The sequence below is a fragment of the Gambusia affinis genome, linkage group LG21 (genome assembly GCF_019740435.1).
Source record: "Gambusia affinis linkage group LG21, SWU_Gaff_1.0, whole genome shotgun sequence".
Taxonomy (NCBI): domain Eukaryota; kingdom Metazoa; phylum Chordata; class Actinopteri; order Cyprinodontiformes; family Poeciliidae; genus Gambusia; species Gambusia affinis.
In genome coordinates, this window is record NC_057888.1 from 8157417 (window position 1) to 8183575 (window position 26159).

The window sequence follows — 26159 nt, forward strand, 5'->3', positions numbered from 1 at the left end:
ATAAATCCTGAAACACAACTAAAGTAAGTATGCAGTGTGAAATTAAAATTAGAGTAATTCTTTCTGAAACAGAACAGTCTGGCTTCACTACAAACAACTCAATAATAATAAATTAGTGAGAGTATATTAATGCATGTAATATAGGAATATAGTATGTATATTCCTGTTTTGAGCTTTTTGTCATTAAAATAACCTCACTTTTGATAAAGTTCTTCAACTTTTGTAATATAAACATTACAATATAGTGAAAAAGTATATTTTTATCAAAAGTCTTGAATTATCATCAGAAATTAGAAAGGCAGCACATTCTGTTTTGCTTAAGTGCACACATTTGTGTCATTCACCACTTTGTCTCTACTCTTGGCAGGATTGGACTCGCATACCATGGTTTATGGATGCATCATTTCATCTGTACACTGAATATGGCACAATTACTGCCAGAAGAGAGAACGGAGATTGGCAGCTGCAATAAATACTGGAATACATAGCCCTGCATTAGTAATCTTGTGGTAAACCGCCCTGAATCTCACAAGCTGTGCAGCCAATTCCACAGCTTAACTTCTCTGCAAAGCTCTGATGGAGCTGACCTCTGTTGCTGTGTTTTGTTTTCTGACCTTATCAGCCAATTTTTTTTCTCTATCTGGGCCGGCGCGCCAGCACCCAGCGGGTCTGGAAAGGAACATGTTCTGCTGAGCTTCAAGCAGCTTCTCAAGACTTTAACTGCCCATCACAATGAACTATTTGTTTAAAATGTTTGCCCTCTGTCACGAGACCACAGATAATTCCAGCACAGATGGTTTTCCGTTCTCAGTGAATCAGCTAAAAGTGCCCTATTTGACAGTCTGTTGATTCAATACATTCTTTTACTGATTTGTCAGACTAAGTCCAATTTAGAGAATAATCCAAAATCATTTAAATATCTTCTTTCAGCAGGAACACCTCATCTCTTTTTTTGGCAAAAAACCCCCCAAAAAAACAAAAACAAAAAACATTTAAGGCAGAGGAGCAGAATGCACAATGTGGGACTCTATTCTTACTCCTCAGCAACTATTGCTCTATCAGGTTACTTCCTTTCTCTCTGCCAGAGTTCTGCTTCTCTGGTCGGTGGCTGCTGCCTTATGACTGCTGCCTTATGACTGCATCAGTATGCAGCTCACATGGGTCACCTGCCAGCACCGACCTGGAAGGAGTGGGGGCTTTAAACATAACTGCAGAAAAGACTTTAAACTGCATGCAGAAACCTTGGATTTTTAATCCTTAACTCATCTTATCTTTAATATATTATGACAGAAAGATGACAATTGTGGGCCCTTTGAGTAAATAAAACAACTGTTTCCTTTGTGTTGTAGAGTTATATTTATTACACTGAATCCTAAGACGTTGACACAATGAAATTCTTCTCAAAGAAAGAAGAGCTTGGTAAAAAACAAAACTCAACTGGTGTAAACCTATGTGAACACTATGTGACACTTGTTAAGAAATAAGTTATATTTGTTTAGTGTCTGGTGGTGCAATGCATCAACAGCACCAAGTCAACCATTAGGCAGAAGTGATGAGATTACATTATATGCATAATCTACATTTTCGCAGCTCTGTATTTTAAACTGTGTTCAGGCTTGTAGTCGACAATATTGGTATCCAATCAAGCAATCTGGGGAAAAAAAAAGTGTAAAAAAAAAAAAAAAAAAAGAACAGAAAGCAGCTGAATAGGCAGCTGAAACTTGCAGAATAGTGGTGCATCAATTTAGAAAATATATAATAATCTTCCTTGTAAGGCTGTAAAACTGTCCATAAGAAAGTAATTCATAAGAAAATAATAATTAATATCTCTACTTTCATTTTTAAGAATAAATGAAATCAATGCATTTATAATAAAACTCGGAAAAAGTTATGTCTAAGCCATGTGTATCTGGTAAACTAAGTTTAGCCTGAACTTGAACTGTATTGATGGATTCAGCCCAAAGCAGAAAGACTCATTGAATTAGGCTAAAAAACTGCGTTTTGTTTGAGTACTTCTAAACCTTAAATAAATGACATGCTAGAATTTGTGGACCTCCGAGTTTCTCTCTGGAGTACCCAGATTTATTTTTGACTTTGTTGGACCTGTGTGCTCTTATTTTGCCCTGTAGTGAAAATAATATCGAGAGTACAGTGAAACTTGATGCTTTGGTCTCAGTGGAAGAATTTTAAAGCTCTACTGTAAATGAAAAGTGCAACTGCAACTTTTATTTCTACTTTATAATATGTGACTTTGAGGGGATTTTTTAAGTTTATTTATTTTGATGTTAATGCCAAACTTTTGAACTTGAGCCTACTGCCTTATAACTTATAGCAGTGTACCACCTTGGATGGGTTTCCATTAAAGTATAGATTTTTAACCCAAGGGACCTCCATGGCATTTAAACCCATTAAAATTTTCCATTAAAATATTTTAGACTTGAATTGATATAAACTGTCAGTTGCCAAGCTTTAAAGGTAAACCGCCCTTGCAGCATACTAAGTCAAAGGCTCTCAATTTACAGGCCATTTAAAAGACTTCACATGCCTTTGATCTTTCCACACCTTACCTTTTTACAACTACAAATATCAGTTTATTATATGAGGGTTTTATGTGATAGACCAACACAAAGTAGTGCATAAAAATGAAGTAGGTGAAATATGGCACAGATTTTGTACTGCTTTATGCAGGTTTACCGCATGAAATCCCAACAAAACATTTATTATTTTGCAGTTGTAGTCTGCTACAATGTGGAAAAAGGTTAGGGAATATGAAGACATTTGTAAGAAAGGAAAATGTTCACTAGGTTTTATTTATTACCATAGATGTCACATAGATCAGGGCCTGAAGTAGCTTTAGTCCAAATCAGCTAAACTGAGGCTGAACTTCTATGTTAATTCAAAATATTTTGGAAAAAAAAAAAAAAAAAATTATACAAGAATTTTACCAAGACAATGACTAAGTCCTTCACTCCAACATTTAGCATCCACCAAATCTCCAGATCTGCTGTTGTTGACTTACCGCTGCCTGTCTGTGTGTGTTAGACAGAATCCCATGGATCTTCACTTTGTCCTTCTCCATCTGGTCAATATTTACCCACAAGTCTTTGCTCATAGGATCTGATGGACCGTATGTTTTTGATGTGTAGTAGTTGTGATCCATGTCCTCCTAAAAAAAAGAAGAAAAAAAAGGATAGATCAAGCAGTTTGAGCTTTTAGTTTATGCAAGAGTAAGAAAGGAAAATGTAGTGTTTTGCTAAAGTTCACACATTTTACAACAATAAACCTGAATGTATTTTAATAGGACTTTATAAGAGACTAACAAAAAGTAGTGCAGAATTATGAAGGAACAAACTGTTATTTTATTTTTTATTTTTAAAGCACATTTCTTCATCAAGGCAGTTCAAAGTGCTTTACGTGACAAAATTGAACAAAATTACACGGCACAGACACATTATGTTCCAGTCGCACCAAAAGAGGAGTAATAAAAAATTGTTTTACAAACCAGAATCAATCTATTTTCCAGTTACTATTAACTAAATGTAGCTCTTCAGTGGGTTTTTAGCCTTGATTTTAGGGACTTTGTGTTTTAGCTGTTTTGCAGATTAGTGGCACACAGAAACTGAATGCTTCTTCTGCAAATATGGTTCTGGTTCAGGCGATACAGAGCAGCCCTAACTGCAGACGTTATAAAATCAGATTCACAATACCATGACTTGGAGAAAATGGTTAAAAATGTCTAAAAAGATCTTTTTGGAGGTGTTCGTAATCACTACATCCTAAAATTATCCTATCAGAACACCACAGGAGTTTATTTGACCTTCACAAACGTTAAAACTGTACTAACTTTGACGGAAAGAAAAAGAAAATTCACTGAAGACTTCCATTCATTTGTCTTTGTGGCTTTTACCTTAGGTACCCATTACATCAATATTGAATTATTCTGAGAAGTGAATATTATGCCAACATATTTCCACTTCTGGATGGCTTTCCAATAGCAAAGAGACCTTGAATGAAGTCTTATGCTTTAAGATTATACTTGGGGTGAAGAGAGTTTAAAGGGCTTCTTAAATCTAAAGGCCGCCTAAAATTAATCAGTCTGTAGCTAGAAAACCTCTAGACTATCGCTGACCACGCACTTTTGTAAATAAAGAAAATTATGCAGACAGTGTTTAGAGGCATTACTGCATTTGCAAAAGCAGTTTTGTTGTTGCATAATTCACGTTTATTTCCTTGCATTTTAATAGAGATGATAATATTATTATTTCCTGACGTGTCAAAACACCAACATATCTTATTACAGGTGAACACTGATCAACATTAACTTCTGAAAACATTTTTGCAACTAATTTCACACCAACTGCAAATTAAATGTCTCATAAGAAAGTGGGACGCTTAAAATGTTACCCCGAATCTGCCAAGAGGATTCAATTTAATAAATAAAATCATGTTCACTGTTCCCCTAGTTCAAAAAGCAGCATGATCCGACTCCAACACATTAATGTATAATTTAGGTGTTCTCCTGATGACTGAACAAAATGGGTTACACACCACATTCATAAGCTCATGATCTCAAGTGAAAGCAGAGGGTGAATTTTTGAACAGATTCAGGTTCACTTGAAGAGCATTTCCAACCTGCAGCAGCTGCATGAGACGGTATAAAAATCAGTTTTCACATTTTTTTTTTTACCCGTCTATGCCATCCACTGGGTATCAGTAAGCAAACAGATTTTGAATATGTAGCCAGCAACGATTAAACAGTCACTTGTCCAACCATTTTCACTACTTAGAAACACAAGCACAAACCTCAACCTTATCGCACTGATTCGAAACAAGCAGACCAATCAGCAGAACAGACTTTCATTGACAAACCTTAATTACCAAGAGTAGCTGTAGCTCAGTTTCAGGATAAATGTATAAACATGGACAAGACAGTAAATATGCAAATCAACTTCTATCAATTTTCTGAGAATTTATTTGTCTCTCTTGGTTTCCTCCAAGCGCTGTAGTACGGGTTTGAAGAAGGCTGTTGTCTGTGTAATCTGTCATCACAGAGCCTGACACATGTTTCCTGTGTGTTTGTTTTATTCCTGGAGGAGATAAGACTTGAAATAGTGACAGCTTCAATCAATGACTGACTCCGAGATTCTTTTAGCTGCATTCTGTAATTTTTCATCTGTTTTCTACACTGTAAGTTGTCATTTTGCAATAAATCTTCCAAGCTGCTCCTGGACGTCTGAATTGAGTGTGCAACACTGTGCCGAGTGTGCGTCTACTGGGAAAGATTTACTACACTAAGAAATATAGAACTGGCTTAAGGTCATTTCATGTTCATGTCTGCTTGATATTCAGGATCTTTAGGTGATTTTGCAGCCCAATCAGACAAGTGGAAGTACATTTTACACATGTAAAACACTATTTTGCAGCTAAAAAATATGTCACACTTATTCTTATTGTTTGCGATTTTTGGGTTACCCTAACCCTAACCCTTTTTTCTTTTTCTTCTAGAAAAAGAAAGAAAACAAAAAACTACCACAATAGTTTAAAAAAATCAATTAGTGATGACATGAAAAACATCACTGCTCTAAATAAATAAGACCTGGCTTATGGTCAGTGGCCATATTGACTTGTTCCCACAGTTTTTTTACACAATTCCTCACGGCAACCTAAAGACCAAGTCAGCAAAGGAGCTCTTTAATCTGGATTAATGATCCGGAGAGCTCCTCCAAAAAGTAAAACCCATTCAGGGTGTCAGACTGTCTACAATTAAAGCCTCATTCAAACTTTCAAGTTGAGGTGAAACAAAATGAGGCATTGTTCGTAACGAAAGATGTGAACCAGTAAACTGAAACAGATTAAGGTGAAAGCAAAGACAGATGAGATTTAAATGAAGTAGGCTTCATTTATTGAAATGAAAAACAAATATTTTTCTTAATTCTAAATATGTAAAATGGCAGGAAAAAAAAATTAAAATAAGAGTTGAAACAAAGAGAAGTCATAGGACAAGCAAAGGCAAATTTATGGGAAAAAAAGTGACTTGATCTGTAAAATATGGTGTTGAAAATTTTATTTGGTAACTATTTAAGAAGACAACTACGATGATTGGGTTCATTTCCTGTCAATATTGGTGGTGTTTAGGATCTTGATAATATTAGTTTTCAATAACAATATAAAAGCTCCTTCAGCAGTAACGTGTATGTTGTCAATGTTCATATGCCGTTCAGAAAGGCTTAAGACTTGGAATACTGCTAATAAAATATGTATAGGTTTAATTTTACAGAAGTGTATAAAAGATAAATTCTCAACAACCCCCTCTGCAAGAAGAGCTAGATGGGATAAGTAATAAATTACAAACAAACCAGCAAAGCAGGTAAAGTACAGGGTCAAGTACAAATCTCAAAAGTGTGGTAGCAACACCAATAAATGTATAGCATTTACATTTGACATAAAGTAAAATATTTTATATTTCTGAAGTCATTTACCCCTGCTCACCAGAATATTTCATTTTTAGTGTGTTAAGCTTAAAATGGTCCGTGTACACAAGTGTGTGCGTGTGAATGTTTACAGCTGGCGATCAAAGCTTCCTCCATCTTCGCTGGGAGACATGAGCCTGTGAACCTGAGATGATTAGAAGCTGCAGGAAAACTTAACGAGCTGTCTGAGCCCGGGCAGCCGCAGTCATTATGGCTGAACTCCTCTGTGCAGAGAACCAGACAAGACGCCACAACAAGGGACAGGCTGATGCCTTTCATTCCCCCAGACTCTAACGCAGGTCAAGCATGGCTATTAATCTCCTGCAGGTTGACCAATGTGTTCTCATAGGAATCCGGGTTAATTTCCTGCTCCATTCATCTGAGGTCAGATTTAAGGAGCTCCACTCCCACACATGAACACCTCAAGACTGAGCTTCATTTTATCTGAAACATTAAACCTTTAAGCCTCCTTCTCATATATTTTTTTATTACTTAGCTATTTAAGAAGTTTGATCAGTGAATGTGACCAAACAATAATTTTAAGCACCATTTAAATGGGAACCAAATTTAGATTAAGCGTTCCTGAGAGCAATGGTGACCGCCTCTTAAAACAAAATTAGCAAGACCAAATATTTTTTTTGACTGCAACAAAGTGACCAGGCCTAGCTGCTAAAAGTGATGCAGACAATTCACCAACTAATTGAACCCGATGCACACTGAAGTTATGTTTTATGAATGGATACTCAGATTTAAGTGAGCAAAAGATTTCTTTTACTCACTGCTCTTAACACCAAGGGACGGTGTTCATTTTTCCCAGACTTACCTCAATCTGGGAGCTGTTGTCTGTGTCCTCTGCGGACAGCAGGCCAGGGAACCCTTCGAGCTCCTCCGGCTCTGGCTCCTGTTCCTGCTCCTGGCTAGCTCTGTTGCTGTCCATGTTACGAGGTTTTGGGGGAAGCCACCTCCTCCACCGGTGACTGTACAGCCTTACGTCCACCGCTGTGCCCTCATCTCCATCTCCTTCCAAGACATACGAATAACAGACCCCTAAGGAAACATGCAAGAAAACATAAAACATCACCTTTCATAAACCACTTTAAGGTAGTGAATTGTGTTTGATAAATTTAAACTGTCACTACAAATACACTATAATCCCAACAATGCACTACGGCAGACATTATCTCTGGAGTTAAAATATTATATATATATATATATATATATATATATATATATATATATATATATATATATATAGACGCACACACATGAGGAGTATACAGCAGTGACAACCATGCTGTCGATGATTATGAATGAAACAACAAAATTCTTAGCAGGACAAGAAAAGGACTAAGAAAAACCTAGACTTTAAGATTATTAATAATAAAAAAATGCAAAACCAAATAGTGACATCATTTGTTTTCTTTTTAAAACAACAGAATTTGAATTTCTGCTAATTCTGTCTTGCAAAGTTGCTCTTAAACTTAAAGTTAGAGAATTTAGTTCATTCTTGGTCTTATATTTGTGATACTTTTCTCTCATCTATTACCATTGTAGGTATTACAGCTTCGTCAGTGTTGCCATTCAACACTTTGTCTTCATTTTTATTCTCTTCAGTTTAAAAAAAAAGTACCATCTGCAAGATGATTAGATCCTAAATGCTCAATTATTATTAATTTTAGTCATGTTGAGACCTCACCAAAAACGTTGAACTCAAGTGTTTCTGTAAAGATATTTTATCTCGTATCATTATTGCTGTCATTTGTGAATAAATAACCATTTTCTTGGTTTTCTTAAAAGTAATTACCGGGTATGAAATATAATAAAAACAAATCACCTCTTTTGAAATATTTCAAAGTCTTTCTCCATTAGATCTCGGTCTGTGCAATAGTGGGGATATTTAATTTTACTCTGTTGTAAAACAACTTGTCATATGACACTACATGGGAACATATGGGTTGTCCAAGCAAAAACTTGATGTAAAAAAAAAAAAAAAAAATCAAAAACAATAAATAAATTATAGAAAGTTAAATTACTTTTCAGTTTTGTTTTATAAGTCAGGTGAGCAACTAAAACAATCTACATGTAACCAATTCCAGAAATAATTCCAGTTCGTTTCCCTTAATTTTCAAATACTCTGGATGCCTAGACAGGATTGTGCCTCACATGACCCTAATAGGATTAAGTGGTTTGATACAATTAGTAATAAACTTCATTTTCATAGCACTCATTTAAAGATTCGTTTACAAAGTGCTGGCATGCTGTTGGTACTTTATGCAAATAGCTTTGGCTTGAGGACAGAGAGAAACGCTGATTTCTCAGCCGTCACTGATCTATGCTCTATTTTACGAGACAGAGGTCACAGGGTTTAACCAGCAGAGCATATTTTCTACTCCTTCCCCTTGTCTCTTTTCTCTCACGCTCACGGTCAGATCTCAGAGCTGTCCTCCTCCTTCTGTTGGGCCCCCCGGATCAGTGGTTCTCCAAAAGGGGGAGGAGTGGGAGTAAGTGGAGAGGCTTAAGATGCTAATTCACCCAAAGTGGAGGCTGACAGACTCACTGGCAAAGCAAAAAAGCAGGAAGATAAATTTGCTTGTGGAAGAGGGTGTTGATCTGTAGGAATTTACCAGGGCAGAATCCTGAGTATGAAACATGGCTGGGAGTACTGTGTGTCACAACATGCATACGAAGATTTTAGAGAATAATTATAAGGCTCTGAAATCAAGCTGCTACTCTTCGTGCAGAAATGGACTTGCACACTGAATTTAATAACTCCGGTGACTACAAAATTACAGCGATTTATCAAAAATTTATAGACTTCCATTCCCACTAGTAAATACTGTATATTTAAATAATTTTACCTTCTTTCTAAAATATATTCTCACTTCAAATTTTAGTATACAAACATACATGAAAAAATGCTGAAGAACAACTGTGTAGCAAAAGGTGATAGAAGATTTAGTAGCTTATTGGGTTAATTAGCAGCTTTTCTGAAATAAAGACGAGTATACAGGTATTTAAAATACTTTAAATAATATTTCTTGAATGGTCGTTGGCATATAATCAGCTGCCCTGTGATCCTAAACTTGATTAGCTGTCTGCCAATGATTAGGTGTTCAACTCCAGCTTAGCCCAAAACAAAATCAGTGTTATGCGGGAACGTTTTAACGTTTGAAAGAGCAAAAGTTTCAATGATATTATTAGTGATAAAGTGCGTTGAGTGGTGTGTATGCCTAGAAATGTATTATGAGATTAGTTCATTTACCATGGCGTTACCGTTTAATGTCATGAAATGATTAAGTGTAAAAACAAGAATTGCTACAGTTGGCTCAAGAACAGAAGAGCTAAACCATCAGCTGGTGAGAAAAATATAAAAATCCATTTTTGTGTGGGCTCGGGTGAATATAAAACATCTCTGCATCAACAGAAGTAGTAAAACCAAGGATTTAAACAATCAGTTTAGAAAACATTAATGGTTCCCATTATAATGTTCTTCTGTTTAAAGTCTAATGAGAGACCAGTAAAAATAAACCTCCATGAATAACTTCTCCCTGACGGTAATTTGTATAGCGTGCTTAAAAAGTTTTCCACATACACATTTTTAGATCCTTTGCTCAATGAATGGGTCATTTTTGTTTACTCAGCAATAAAACCTCTCCTTAGAGATACAAAAACAATTACGCATTAATATGTGAATATTCAGTTAAGTTTAGGCCTATAACAAGTATAAATTGTGAGATATCTTCTATTTAATGACATCAAGGAATAGGGATCTCAGTGATGCTATTTTAGGTTATTCTTACAATGTTTTGTTATTTTATGGTGTAGTCTGTGTGACACCTGTAATAGTGTTGAGCAATGTTGTCATCAAAACCAACATTTGTGCTTTGCTGCACAAAACAAACCACATTTGTGCTTTATTTCATTATACAATTCTCAGTGCAAATGTGCTCAGAGTCAAACATTAATATTGAAGTTGTACCTTCATTAGAATGCTAATAATTGCAAGTTTTCCACACATTAGTAGGAACTTTTTCTTTTCCCGTTTTCTCCCCAGAGTAAATTTTGTTTATACAAAATATTTTCTTGCCGTCTCATTTTCCGTATACCTCCAATATATTTTGACTCCCACTCTGTGTAATGGCCTTTAGTCACATCCATGCAGACAAAGCAGCACAGGCCTCTTCCTGTCAGCACCCCTAATATACAAGCTAATTTAGGAAACATCTACATGAACCATTTCGCCTACGTAGAGAGATCCATTTTATTCTTTCTTCCTCATGTTGTCAACATACAGTTGAAAGCTGGATAACATAAGATAGGGGTCTTGAATAACTGGCTGCTCTTTTCCCAGAACCTTCCTCTGAATAGCCATAATGAGTCACCCTTTAAAGGATCACTTGCACCTGCATTTCTCATGAGAGCACCTCCTCTGTGGTGCAGGGATGGCTGAGTATCTTATTATCCAGGGGAGAATTGGCTGCTTTTGTCATGGATTTAAGAGGGCAATAGGGGAAAATTCTTAAAGGGACACCTAAAATATCCCCTACCCCCATCCACCTCTACCACTATAAGGCTTCTGCTCCCAGATGAGACCGCTCCTCAACTTTTGTGTGAGAAGAGAAGCGTTTCAGTCCATATTTCCTCCCGTGCCTATGAAAGCCTGACTCTGTCGTGCAGCCTTGCTGGCCAAACTCACGCCTGTCAACAGCTCTGATTCACAAAATACCAGAGGAACTATAATTTGGTTCCATTCGAGGACATGGAGGTGGCTGCAAAACCAAAGAAAAGAAACCATCAGTCCGCACCCATTCTTTGTCATTGAGGTCTGTTTGTTTCCTTTCTTTTTTTTTGATCTTCACCTCAATCAGTGTTGCTGACAGGAGATCGACACACATTACTGGCCGGTCATGGAAATGGAGTCTGCTTTCTTTTATCCGGATGCATCTAATGTGGTTAATTTCTGCACAGGACAGAACAAAAAGTTCATACATTAGAAATTTCTCTGTTTTGATCTCTGGGTGACAACTTACTTAAAGCTCACTAAAAGCTTCACTGAGGGCCTTCTCCACATCTGTCATCATTATCTACATCCTATTTCTTTTATCTTTCCATTCATTTTTATGTGGTATTTGAGCTTTAAAATCAAATGGAGGCAAGAAATGTCAGTCTATATCTTTTTCTCAGTTAGCTTACAAAGAGTGATCAGGTCATGCTAATACTCTAAAAAGTAGCAGATGTTACTGAAAGAAGAAGAATCTTCTTAAAAATTGAATATCACAAAGGTAAAGGTAATTTTATTTATATAGCACATTTTCAGCTACAAGGCAATACAAAGTATTTTACAGGATTTAAAAGGAAATACAAACAAAAATAAACAACCGGAGGAGGCAGCAAGACTCTTTCAGAAGTTACAAAGAAGCTTGTATTTTCTGCAAATGTATGGATTCGCTCTTCAGCAGAGCGCAACTTACATGATAGTATAGAGGAATGAGACCTCAGCTGATAACAGGAAGGCTAAAACTCCTGCAGCAAAGTTACTCTTCGGAAGAGTTCAATACCATCTACCATGGCATTCAGATTAACTGGGCAATGTTGGCACCCTTGTGGAAATCTCCCCCTTAGGGCAGAAATCTACTTACTGTATAAAGTGTAAGCTTATGCTAAACACGCTAACCGTGCTAAACACTTATCCAAAGCCCTTTGTGATCACTGCCACAGATTTTGCTCAGACCATTTCCAATCCTAATTTATCCAAATATCTCTTTTAATGCATATTAAGTATTGTACTGGAAGCTCTTTGCTGACATTTAGTGTTTGGAGTATGAACTTGTCCTTTGCATTCATTGTTGTTTGACTTTTGTAATTAAAGAGGTGGTCTGTTTGGGTGTAACTTTGTTGTGAGCTATCAGAATAGAAAAGTCAACAAGCTAGCTGTCAGTTAAGCAAACATCCGGTGCAAAGTTTTCAGACAAAATCCGTCACTAGACTTTGATGGGTGGAGCTCCAATTTTACAGCTGTATGCATCACAATTGATCAAGTGCAGGTACATAGTAATATGACATCATGGATACTTTTCACTTATTAAAAGTCATCTCGAACAACCTTTTTTGCTTAATTTTGCTTCCAGGAGGATTTTAAATGACTTATTTATTAAAGTTATTTGGAGCAGAAGTGGCCCATGCGTGCAGCCACTCCATATTCCTTCACTCAATTCATCATGCAAAATCCAGCAAATCCGATTTTAGTCTTATGAGGCAGGTTCATCAGGTTCATCTGAAAGTTTGTGCTAGCGTGACAAACATTTCTAAACAAGTCCTACAAGTTGTAGAAGCAGAGGCTGAAACTAACAGAGACAGAAAAGCTGAGATATTCAGTTTGCAAAATTGAGCTAAAATAAAGAAAGTTTGACCTTAAAAATAAGTTCCCCTAAATATATCAACCCAAAGCTCTTTAAAGCTGCAGATATATTATACAGTCTGACGGAAAATGGATTGCACACAATTCATAGCTGTCGTCTGAGAACACACTGAGAGCTCAAACCCCAGACACACACCTATCTGAAACTATTATGCAAAGCGTGCTCTCCGAGCTCGTCTTATTTTGCGTTTTACACATGCCCTCTTTAAAATGCAGCCTGTCATTAGAAAGACGCATAAAAGTGTAGAAAAAGCTGAGTGGAGAAAATGTTAAACTCAGGTAGACAGAGAGTCAGCACCTGCAAAGCAGAGGCGGTTTGAAACAATTCAAAGTCAAGAGAACTCATTCGAATTCATCTAAAATTGAGATAATCAATGTCCTGGAATTAGTCCAGACATGGAATTAAACAATGTGGAAGGTGAATGGAAGAAAGGGGGGGGGACTTTCCTGTAAAAAATATTCATCTACAGCAACAACAGATTCACTTACTTAGGGGTTTGTTTTGTTCTTTATTTAACAATTTGGAAAAAAAATATTTCAATGTAACCACAAGCACTAAATTCCACACTGTCGTTAATTATACAAAGACGTTTAACTAGAAAACCATGTTTCTTCCACAGGACTTACAGCAGCCAGTGCTGTTAATTAAAGCCCCTGATTGATTCTACCAAGTCAGGAGTTTTATCTGTTTGATGCTCTGCAAAATACAAGTGTGCGTCCACACGATGCAAAGAAAGAAAAGCATTAGCTGTGTTCATAGAGACGCAATTGCTTCCCATCAATTTAGAATCCATCACTCTACAGAAAGAAAGATTATCAGCCCAGGAGTGGATGTCTCTGCAAATTTAACCCAAACCAGATCAAACTGACCAAAAAGCCCTAAGCGCTCCATCTCCCACTCTGCAGGCCACAATTTGCATGTTAAACAGAGTTCATAACAGGGCATTTAGAAAATGACTGAACAATTATGGGTTGGAAAGGAGAGTTACCAGGAGAATACATGGCAGCATGACTTGGGTATGCAAAGTGCATCTGAATGAATCACAAGATCTCTGAAAAAATATGTTTTCGACAGAGAAAGACGAAAGTAGTAGTTTCAAACACAAACCCATCTCACACAAAAATGTGAAGCCATTTGTGTGGCTGCTCAAGATCGAGATGGGAAAGTACAAAAACATCAAATTTCCAGAAAGAATCAAGGTGCTGGAATGGCCCAGTCAAAGCCCTGATTTCAACTTCACTAAGTCACCAAGTCCAAAATAGCATAACATAGCCATCATCTGTTATTTCTTAAACTATAGGATCTTATTTCCAGGGTAAATCATGGTGTCAGTATCATAGTATGTTGTTTACAAATAGTGGGCTAAGGGCTCCCTACAAAGCAAAAATAAGAACATAACTTTAAGGAAATATTAAGTAGATGCTATAAAAAATTAACTGTGCAACATTCCACATACCATTTACTTTAATATGCCTGTTTTTAAAGAAATGAAGTTGAGAAAAAATCCTCCTAGTAACACTGTATTTAAGAGATAAACAAAGTAATGAGCAAGCACCTGGGGATGTTGGCCAAGATAAAAAATAATAATAATAATAAAAAAAAAATGCTGGAGACTAAAAATAAAAGCCAATTTCTGAAGTCCGAGGGTGTAAATTAGAATTGCAGAGACCAATTCATTAGAGGGCCCAGTGACATAACACATCCATGATGCTCATGAAGGTATTGCATCTAAGACAAGTGTCAGGACTGCCTGTCAGGAGATGAAATAAGAAGGTGTTCCAACCAGTTTTAGAGGTTTTGATGGAGGTTTTGTTCAATCCAGCCAAATTCTGACAACTACACATTTAAACTCAGAGAAACATTGCCAAACTCAAAGTATCCAACCTCAAAACACAGGGTATAAATTTCTGGAGTCAATCATTATACAGTCTGCCTTTACCACTGTGGCTTTTTTTGTGCAACTGGTGGTTTTAATGGCTCTTTATTGGCCAGTACAGGAAGTGCAAATAAAATTAGATTGAGCAAAACAGGTATGAACAGTTGTGGAGCAATGTAGGCAGCAGGGTGACCACAAGAGTACATCCTGTTAACAAAAGCATCCAGGAGTTTAGTGCTCCAGTCAGATATGGTTTATGTCTAAAGTTTCATAACATTGAGTGAGATGAAGAGTAATGAACTCTCAGAAGCACTGGAGCTTTGAACCTTTCATCGCGAGTGTAAAGGCCAGCAGGCAAGGTATCACCGGACACAGTGAAGATCCTCCAACAGATTACAGGACTGAAAATCTCTAGGCAGCCCTCAGTTATTCATGTCTTGCTTCAAAGAAGTCTGACCTTCATGCAGTCTTTTAAAGTTGTTCAGGGAAGCAGCTTTCTGAAGGTCTTTCAGAGGGTTTCTTTGCATATTTTCACAACTTTACTCATTTTCAGCAAAGTTCTTGATAAGAAACTCTTCAGGAGTTGACTGGTACTCATCATTGTTTTTTTTTAGCTTTAATGATTTGGGAAGGAATTATGTTTGTACTCTGGGCATTTTTAATCACTTCTAGACAATAAAATCAGACTAAACCTTTCATTTAATGAATCAAATGGCTTTTTTAGACAGCATTTTGTTTTTATCTTCACTTTCAGACATTTGCATTAAATTCTTTAGAATTTAGTAGGACAGTCTTTTAAGCTGTAAAACTTGTTTTAAAGGTTTGGTATATCGCATTTCATAACAGTTTGGAGTAAGTTTAGTCCACTCCTCCAGCTAAACTTTTCAGATTCTTCCTTTTAATCTCTGTCCACAAATGTTGTATAGGACTGAGATCAGGGTGCTGTGATGGACACTCCAAAAGTTGCACTAGATCAAGGAAGAACTAGTGAATTCTGAACTTTGGATAATTGGATCTCTACTAACGTCTTGGCTCCTAATATAAACAATGACGGAAAGGTAGAAAATAAATCCTGTTCTTATGTCTTCTTCTGGGGCTGCACAGTGGCGCAGTTGGTAGAGCTGTTGTCTTGCAGCAAGAAGGTCCAGGGTTCGATTCCCGGCCCAGGGTCTTTTTGCATGGAGTTTGCATGTTCTCCCTGTGCATGCGTGGGTTCTCTCTGGGTTCTCCAGCTTCCTCCCACAGTACAAAAACATGACTGTCAGGTTAATTGGTCTCTCTAAATTCTCCCTAGGTGTGAGTGTGTGAGTGGTTGTGTGTCCTGTATGTCTCTGTGTTGCCCTGCGACAGACTGGCGACCTGTCCAGGGTGACCCCGCCTCTCGCCTGGAACGTAGCTGGAGATGGGGACCAGCAACCCTCCTGACCCCATTAGGGACAAGGGTGAACAGAAAATGGATGGATGGAATGGATGGGTGTCTTCTTCTGTTATAGCTGACAAGTCAAAAACAAGAGATAGGAAATCAGACAAACTCTAATATACTTTTTTAAAATTTTTTCTTTATCTGCTGTGGTTCGTTATCTGTTGCCAAAAGTCCCATCTGAGGAAAATATATATTACTTAGCATCTTTGACTCTTTTCATTTCCCTACAGTCTTTTTTAGTACTTTGTCAGACATAGCTACACATCTTCCACAAACATAATAAACCTCTTTGTTCACCTACAATGAAAGCACTTTTCCACTCAAGGCTCCTGCCAGGAGCTTATCTCTTCATCTTCTCAGCCTCATAGGGGTTTGAGGCCAGAAACCTGCTGACACACTGATATCCTGGATATTTTGGGCCAGCTGTAAAACAGCTACCAAACCTTAGAGGAACATAAATGTAAACACACCAAGCCATGCTGGCTTTACCTCGGTAGTGTCAAAAAAGCAGCCTTAGACCAAAATTGATGCTTTGACCTTTAAACATACAGTTTTCAGGCAGGTATCATGAAATCAAATTTATGCTCAACATTAAATATGCAGATGAGGTTCAGTGTTCATCTTTTGCTTTTATTTAATGTACAAGTTATCATCAGGAAAGTTGCAAAAACATACCTAAAAGCAACAACTAATGAACAAGCTGCTGATTATATATCAAATGTATATCACCAAACCATATCGACCATCCACCCAAATAGTGATATGATGAATTTCTATTCAACGCCATGAAGGTTTGCAATAAAGTTTCTTTACACTGCTAGTATTTTGCAAGTGGGGGGGCGCTTATTGAATTGCTTGAAATACTTTACTTACTGGACATAAAGTGTGTCACTACACACCTCTATTATGTTAAATGTACTAGATACATCAAACAGATTTTAAATAAATTGTTCAGAGTGGGTGCTTTAGGCTGATTAATCACTTCAACAGAACAGTTTCTCTGAAAGCAATCAATATGTTAGGCAACATAAGCGTGTGCAAGAAACAGAGCATCCCTTTAGCTGGAGATTGATTCAATGTAGAAGCGAGCTCTGTGTGTGTTTGTGGTCTTCGTGTGTGTGTCTCTTCCTGCAGGTAGAATTTGATTGAGAGGCAGTCCAAGTGCATTAACTGTATTTTTTCACTTTTGTCAGAGTTAAGGGTTCTGTGTGAGACCAGACAGGACCCTTGGGCCTGTCCGCCTCCTCCTCTCTAATCCATCACCATTAAGGATCTGCTCGCCCCTGCAGCCTGGCATCCCCTCTCCCGTCTACAGCGTTCCCAGAGCCAAGCGCATGCTGATATGTCCACTTCGTCACACTTTTGACCTGGCATTTCCCACAGTTCAAAGAGAGTCAAGGTACCTGTTAGCGATAAGACGTATGAGAACAGTTCTCGGTAAAGCTTTATTTAAACATCAGATAAGATATTTAGTGATTTTTCTCTTACACAGACAAGAGCTCATCAGTTTATGAGAGTATAAAATTGATTTAACTAAAGACTCTTTTTAGTCAGCTGAAAATCACTTCCAGCAAAAGTTATGAGAGGATTGGATAGCAAATAAAATATTGAGTTGTTTGTAAGAATCCCATTTTTTCCTACATCGAAATATTGCGTTTAGCAGAGTGTAAATGTAGAAAAAATGGCTATAGTTCTACAGAATCATGAACAATATCAGAAAATCCCATTTATACTGCTTACATGGAAGACAAATTTGTGGTTTTGGAAAACGATGGTGACATGAGAATTTTCCATCAATACCTGCTGGTCATCTTGTTCCATTTTATACAATTTTGGTCATTCTATACCAGTATATCAGACATTTGCTAGAAACAATTTGTCTGATATTCATTTATTAACATTTTACTGCAAAGAGAAACTTTAATTGATGTTTTAATATTATCATCCAGTTTGAAAACTCCTCCGGTATCCTCAGGATTAAATTTAATAGGCACTCACATGGATTTAATAAAATTAATTTCCAATAGTTTTGACAGTTATTTGTCAAACTTGAATAGCACTGCATCTAATCAATTATAATAACACCTACTATAGAGCACAGCTGGTCAATATTATAACACTAAAAACAACCTACATCATTATGTATGACAATTTAAAATGTTTGTGGCAGTAAATACTGAACATATGAGCAGGAAAATAATAAATCTTCAGAGATTTATGCAGGTTTTTAGCCAAGATCTGAATAATTGTTGCCAAGCAGATGTAAACCTAGACTTAGAATTTTTAATGATTTAAACATATTTGGAAAATTATGACAAATAAAAATATTGTACAGATTTGACATCGTCTCACCTGCAAGATAACATACAAGCTAACAAGAAAACTGACATCATGTACAGGAATAGCATTTGACAAAATCATACTAGAACTCTAAAATCCAGATTCACCACTATACATTTTGAGGAAAAATATACAAAGAGAGGATGTTCTAAAGCCGTGCTTACAAACTGTGAACCCCATCCAGATCAAACAGTGTCTCTAATTGCTTCAATCTCTTGCCATTCAGCACAGGAAACTTGGGCATCTCAAAGGAAATCAATAATGAATACTGTTTACAACACACCCTTCTCGGCTCACCGGGCGTTTAGCTGTGCAGAAAATGAGGCCCAAAGAGCCGTGTGTCACAGAATAGGCTGATGATTCCCTCAGAAATCCTGTTGTAGGGTGGCATTTTATGCATAAAGATGTGCATCTCATTAAGTACCAGTCAGTCAGAAATTGGGACCGTCAGGAATTTGCATTGTTCTGATTTTCTTGTTCTTGTATGAATTTATCAGGGTGGAGATTTGACAAGGAAACATAATTAAACTCAGTTCTGCTTCACTTCTTCTTTGACAATAAAATACAATCTACTTGGTAAATATGTACGCTTAATGAGATACATTTAGTTTTACTTATTGGACTTCCTAAATATCATAATGACCCAAAAATAAATCATCAGCATAATTGAGGTCTTATTTTTTTCTTGGGAAGAGCTGCAGGTCAGAGGTTAGTTACAAAGTAATTACAACATTCATTGTTTTACTTTAAACTGCTTAACTGGATTTAAAGATTATTGCCACACACAGACAATAAGGCAGTCGATGTTGTATTATTAATTACGTCACAAGGGATAAAAAAAAAAAAATAATAGAAACTGAGGCATTGTCACAACTTAAGTCTCAGAAATCTGCAAGCTACAGTTAGCATCAATGTTCTGGATCAGTGCATCAATTTTGCATTAAGAATAGATTATAAATATATAACATGCATTTCACTGCACCAGTTGTTGCTTTGAGATAGACTGCACAGGTAAAGGACGTTTCCTTAAGAAAAAATTTTTTAGTTAAAGGCTTTGTTTCTGCTCAAACATTCCCTGACTATTTTAATCCAAATGTTATCATTTATTTGTTGACACATAACTCTGACATATGATTTGTTCAAGAGAAAAAATGGCATCTACCTAATAGGAAGAGCCAGTGGTTTGCTTACCCACAATACTATTTTGCTAAGAATCATACAATGGGACCCCACTTATATGCAGTTCAGTATTCACAAATTCCTATATCATAGATTTTTCTGTGGAATATCGCTCCAAATTATTTGCAGAAAATTTGCCATGTTCAAGAACTGCTCTTCATACAGGCGGTGTCCGAAGTCAGTTCTTGAGTGTCGGTATCTTGCATGTTTTAGTTCTCTCCCTGGTGGTGGTTTCTACCTCCTCAGCATGTCAATGTTCTGCAGAGGAATGCTAACGAGCCATGATTTGATCCAGGTGTGTCTAACCACGGAGAGAATTAAAACATGAAAGAAGGAAGGAATGAGTTTGGACACCCTGCCATAGACTGTATATTTATTTACTAGAAGAAAAAAAAAAGGGGGCACAAGCGTCAAAAGGAGGGAAGCTGTTTTTTGTTGTTGCCATGTTTTTGTTGTAAACATTTAATATTAACACAATTCCTTTTTTTCTAAATGGGAATTTCCACTTTATCATAATGACAAAAGAAAGTTTGGGCTTCCCACAGCCTCACAAATTCTGCCATACATCCATCATGCAATGAAAGTGTCAGCAGTAAAAAAAAAATTATAACTTGGATTGCAATAAATCAGTCCTACTCAGAACATGTACACATAATAGGTGCACCATGCTAGTGCCAAGTGGTGCGCTCTTTTGGCTTCATAAACACCTTAATTCTTTGTAATGTAGCCTCAACAAGTTGTGGGGATGATTCCTCAGAGATTCTGGTGAAATTACAGCCTTCCAGGTATTGCAGATATGTCATCTGAACATCCATGATGAGAATCTGTTGTTCCACCACAAACCAAAGGTGGTCCATCAGATTGAGATCTGGTAACTGTGGAGACTATTTTAGAACAATGAACTCATTGACTTGTTCAAGATAAAAAATTTTGATGATTGGACTTTGTGTTCTCGAAGTAATCAGAGGAAGGGATACAGCTTTCATAGACAGACGGACATGTTCACATGCAGGCTGTGGGTTTTAAACAATGCTCAGTTGCTAGAAAAGAGCAACAAGTGTGTCAAAAATATTCTCCACACCATGAAACCATCACCATCATTCTGACCTACAGATAAAAGACTAAACGGAGCCATGCGTTCACATTGTTTACGCCAATTTCAGCTCTTGCCCTCTGAATGTTGCAGCTGAAACAGATAGCCAGCCACATTTTCTCCTTCTGCTGTTTCTGATATTTTGGTTGTAAGAAGTGGTTATTAGAGATTTTGTTTTCTTTCCATCACCTCAAAACAGTCTGCCTATTCTTTTGACCTTTGACTTCAACATGACACTTTCATCCACACCACAGTTTCACACTGGATATTTTCTCTTTTAATTCTCTGTGAACCAGAGAAATGGTAAACCCTGGAAATCCTTGTATATCAGCATTCAACGCCATATAAAACACATAAAAGGCAAACCATCATTCCTAGATACAGATTCTGCATTTCAAGTAAAGGAACGCAACAAGTCGAAAGACTCTCTCTTTGTAGTCCGAGAACTCAAATTATTCTATCTCTGAAAGTTTTAGAAGTCTGTTTTAGCCTAAGTTAACCATAACACAGTTGTTTTCATGGTGAACTTCTTTAGCTTCATTTTGGTTTTTGAGGTGTTTAAAGTCTGCATGCCTAAGCTTGTTTCTTCCCGCCAGTCCAAATACACACGCCACTGTTCATCACCTAGCAGTTCTTAGTCATTGTTTTGTCAGACTGATGTATGCACTCACTTGCATGTCAAAGATAAAAGCGTTTCACAATAAACTGAAGGCTAAATTAGAAAGAAAACATGTTTGCAATTCTACAGCTTTCAACAATTATGCTAAAGATTTAATCAAACCTACACCAGAATTGGAGAGGATTAGTGCTCCACTTTGAGGATTTACTTTGAATAGCAACCAACTTTTTGGATTGCTGGGATTCTCTGGGTTTGGATGAAAATGTCGTCCACACATTTTGAAGTATCATCCAACCTTCTCCCATTTTTGCTCATTGTTTTGTCTTTAAATAGTTTGGGTGCCTGTGAGATTTACAAAGTACTCCAACACATTTTTTTTTTATACAAAATGAATTTAAAAACCTTTTATTTGAAGTTAATACAGTAAAAGAAATTCAGTTTGTTTGCAGAATTTACATACATTTCACTCTGGCTGTTTAATTCTCCCTGTTTTGAGAATCCAAGTGTGACAAGTAGGTTTCAACCCTGCCTCCTACACAGAATGGTTCTGGGCTTTATGCCATCAGAACCCGGCTGATCTGGCTCTCCAGGGATCATTGCTCAAGCCTGGAGGGTCAATGGCACTGTCAGAGTTTTGGCTCACTTCTTGCTTTCCACACAAATGATCAAATAAAAATCTAGAATTATACTAGGGCTATAAAATTAGGTGTACTGTAACACTGAAAGTAGACATTTCTTAAAGCAATCTGTTGTGACTAATGTGGGAAAAACCTGGATGTACAAACCTATCTAGACAAAAAACATAGAATAAATAAATTACAAGAGGAAAATATACAGTTTGAGAGTCTTACAAATTTACAAATCCTTGAAAAATCTGCTAAAATCTATAATGTTTTAGAGAAACCAACTTTCAGTACATGCAGAAAATTTAAATTTAAGGTATCATGGTACAATCACACTTTGCCTAAATATTTTCTCTCTTTATGCATTTCTTAATCAAAGACATAGTTCAAGGTGGAAACTTGGTGCATCATACCAAAGCTTGGTTTTGAGCACTTCTCTGAAATACTTGCAAGCAAACACCAAGCAGGGGTGAATAAAACATAAAAATTCCCCTGCAGCAATAACCAGACTCTCTTTGAATTTTTTATATATATTAGGTGGAGCAAACATGGTTTTGGTTTAGAACAGGTAAGGGCACAATTTCACTGATCTCCCTGACGTTTTTACAACGATGTGTCGAGAATGAGGTGGAAAGGCAAGTTAGAAAAACGCCACAATATCCACAAGTGCTTTGAAAAGTTCACTATAGTTTAAAAAAGGTGATATAAACCATGAGCTATACAAACATAGGAAGAGGATTCCTGAGGGGTTGGATGTTGGGTTGAGTCTCTATGTTTCCTTAAGCTGCGGTAGCTGAGAAAAAATAGTGTACATGCACCAACTTCACACCAGTTCACTTGCAGAAGAAGAGAGAATGTGCTGAAGGCAAGTTAAAAACAACAAAAACAAAATTACTTTCAGGTTCAGTTACTCTGGGACCTATAGGATGGGTGCAGTTCAGTCCATCTGATGTGAGGCAGAGTACAGACACCATAATTTGTGTTTTGGTCATTTCCAATTCGTAGAGGTGAGCCACTAAAGATTTGTCAGTGTCAGAAGAGTATAATGATACCATTAAGGCTGTGACTTCTGCAATCGTTAACCTGTTTCTAGAACACCGAGAGAACAAATCTGTCCTTTCAAAAAAAAAAAAAAAAAAAAAAAAAGCCAAGGACTTTAGTTTGACAGGAAAGTAATTGCTGCATTAGCATACCATCTCATGTTGGCAAAAGAACAATAGCTCAATTATTGTGTTTGGTCTCTCTCCAGATGTAGCCATCATATTTTGCAGAAAATGGCACTCACCCTTCTTTTTGTTTGACCAACCTTCATTCTCTGACAAAAACCTGACATAAAAAAAAGAGATGGAAGAATCAAAGCTATTGATTGGATTGCAAGGAGAAAATCAATATGATTCTGAGGAAGGATCCAGTTAAAGCCCTTTCAAACTAGAAAAGCTAATAAATCTGCTGCAGTGATATTGTTTTGGATCAGTGAGTTTCTATAGTACTTTACCTGCTACCAGCCACTAGAAGTTTGTTTCTACATACCCGTCTCAAGCCTGAGCTAAAGGAATAGCGGACTCGTTTACTGAGCCCATTGTGGCACCAGAATGCCTTGGTTTTCCAAGGCATTCTGCATTATTACCTATTTGATCAACCATAAATCAATCATGTCAACACTGCTATTTAGAAATCTGATGGAAAAACAAGAATCGAAATCCACCGAGAAAACTGCCAAAGTGTAGCTAATGGTGAGGATTGAAATGAATCCATTTCAATCTCCTCACCACAATCCATCCATTGTTAAAGGCTGACATCCACAATTCTCCATCTGAGTGTGATGCCTTATGTCTCCTCAGATCAACAAGGAATCAAGCTCTAAACATTCAGAATATTCCCTCAGAGTCAGGTACTATATACTAGTCACTCCTTATAAAATGTTATGATGCATAGAAGTCACACAGAGCCATGACAATTGAAATGCCAATACCTTCCTGGCATCCTCCTACTTCTACTCCTCTAAACTGAATTATTCCTTACGTGTTGGCTCAATTTGCAGCACTGTCAGCAAAGCAAATAATGAAAGAATAGCTTTTTAAATTCAGAAGAGCAGAAATTAATAGCCCCGAGTACTTGCAACTGGGAGTCGTTCTACAGTGTTACATAGCCAAACAAAAAAAAAAGCTTATTTCTATTATTTAACCTACTTTTAAGCACATTTTTACTTTAATATACTGATTGTTACAATGTTAACTGTTATATTTTCATTTTCTTTGTGCTTTCAATAAAGCCAAGGTCTTTAGTTTGAAAGGAAAGTAATTGCCATTATTGCTTTCACTCTTCAAAGGTTTTAATATAATAAAAATAAGTTGCTTTTCTATACTTTCCAAGACTCATAAGAACAATAAAAAAAAATAAATAAAAAAATAAAATCTTGTTGGTTCATACCTCTGCATATTATGAGTGAAAGTAAAGCAAAACAAGTCAACTAGTATGTCTGGCAGCAAATGTATGCGACCTTGAGAGCAAAAAAACATCTCAAAAGAGCCCAAATGCTGACACGGGTTTGTTTCCACTTTTAGTAGAAGACTCTAGTAATGAAAACAACACAGCCACAGCTAAATGCGTTATCACTACTTAGTAATATTAGAAATGGTTATTAGTGCAGTGTAAAGTGAGTGTCAGAAATCTTAATATGATTTTAAAAACTATTAAAATCTGAAAGTTAGGCATCTTCTCTCTCAGGTAGGAATCTTAAGTTTGCAAAAGAAATCAGATCCAAACTAATAAAAGAACCATCAACTTTTCCAAAATCCTATTTCGTACTTGTGATGTAGCATCTACATGCAGGTGACATTCGTTGAAATAAAAACAAGCTACAGTACCTCTGTAAAACATTGCTGAAGTTTTCCAGCGCCTCAGAAAAGATGTTTGGTGACAAACAAAAACTTTCAAACATGCAGAAAAGGGAAATGGGAGAAGTGGAAAAAAATAAAGGTCAGACATAAACAAGGCGTCTGTGGAAAACTCAGCATTCCTGACAACAGTGTAGGACGTGAAGCGTGGGCTGTGTTTGCCTGCAACCATTTCAATGAAGGTTTCAGCTGTTTCTGTTTATTTATGGCAAAGTGAAAGATGATGGCAGGAAAAAACAAAGGATGCATTTCACACTCCGACAAATATTTAGCCAGAGCTGGAATAAATGAGTGGCCAAGTTAAAGTCCAGATCGAAATTTAATTAAAAGGTTTTGGCATGACTTAACAGTTAATGTTTAAAGTTGTTTTCCATGATTCATGTCATTTCCATGACTGATTGACATCCGTTTTGAAAAGAAGAATGGGATGAAAAAAAAGAAATCATGTGTAAATATGGAAAGCTTTTAGAGGTGTACATGGTAAAGGGATGCAGCAAAAGGTGGTTCAACAGAGTGTTTACTCAGAAGAGAAGAATACAAATTCACACTAGTGAAAATTTTTCTTCTAAAATCCCAGATCAAGTTGTGTAAACAAGTTTTAGGATTGAAGTGAGGAGATTTTCTTAAATGTCCTTTACCATCCTGATCCAGCTTCTTTTGTTTCAGTTCCACTTGTTTTCAATTATTAAAAATACTTACATCTTTACCAGGGGCACAAAATAATGTGGAGACAACTATCTGTGGCATGATAGCAATGAGCATACTCAAGTTGGGAAAAGGGAAAGATGGGAAAAAAATAAAATAAAACAAAAAAAATCACCAAATTCCAGGACCTAATCCTCCACAAACAATAATTGACTACAGCGACAATCTTTTTAGTGAACCTGCTCCATTAAGACAGTCACCATCAACACACAAGGTCAAACTTCTTCAGCCCATCAATCTATGGTCTGATTGGGACATTCAGTGTTGGGGCCTTTCATTACCCTCCTGTCAACATGATTGCAGCCTCATAGCATGCTCAGTGTGCTCCTGTCATGTCTCAGCAGGGTCTTGTAACTGCAAGTCTGCCACTAGACATAAACACCCCGAGGAAGACGCACAGAAACCCACATGTCATGTGATTCATGCTAGCCGCATGCATGTGTGTTGTAGAGATCCGATCTGAGGCTTTCAGGCATGTTCAGGCAAAACCTTGGGCTTAAAAAGTGAATGTTTAT

The 26159-nt window shown here is 36.9% G+C and overlaps 1 protein-coding gene across 1 annotated transcript in view; it reads right to left on the reverse strand.

Moving 5' to 3' along the window:
- Positions 1-26159, reverse strand: part of plxdc2b (plexin domain containing 2b) — a 78967-nt gene that overhangs the window by 36198 nt on the left and 16610 nt on the right. The window contains exons 2-3 of the mRNA XM_044104325.1: positions 7294-7517; positions 3020-3166 (exon numbers count right to left, since the gene is read on the reverse strand). Of these exons, the coding sequence (XP_043960260.1) occupies positions 3020-3166; positions 7294-7517 (371 nt within the window). The remainder of the gene's footprint in view (positions 1-3019; positions 3167-7293; positions 7518-26159) is intronic.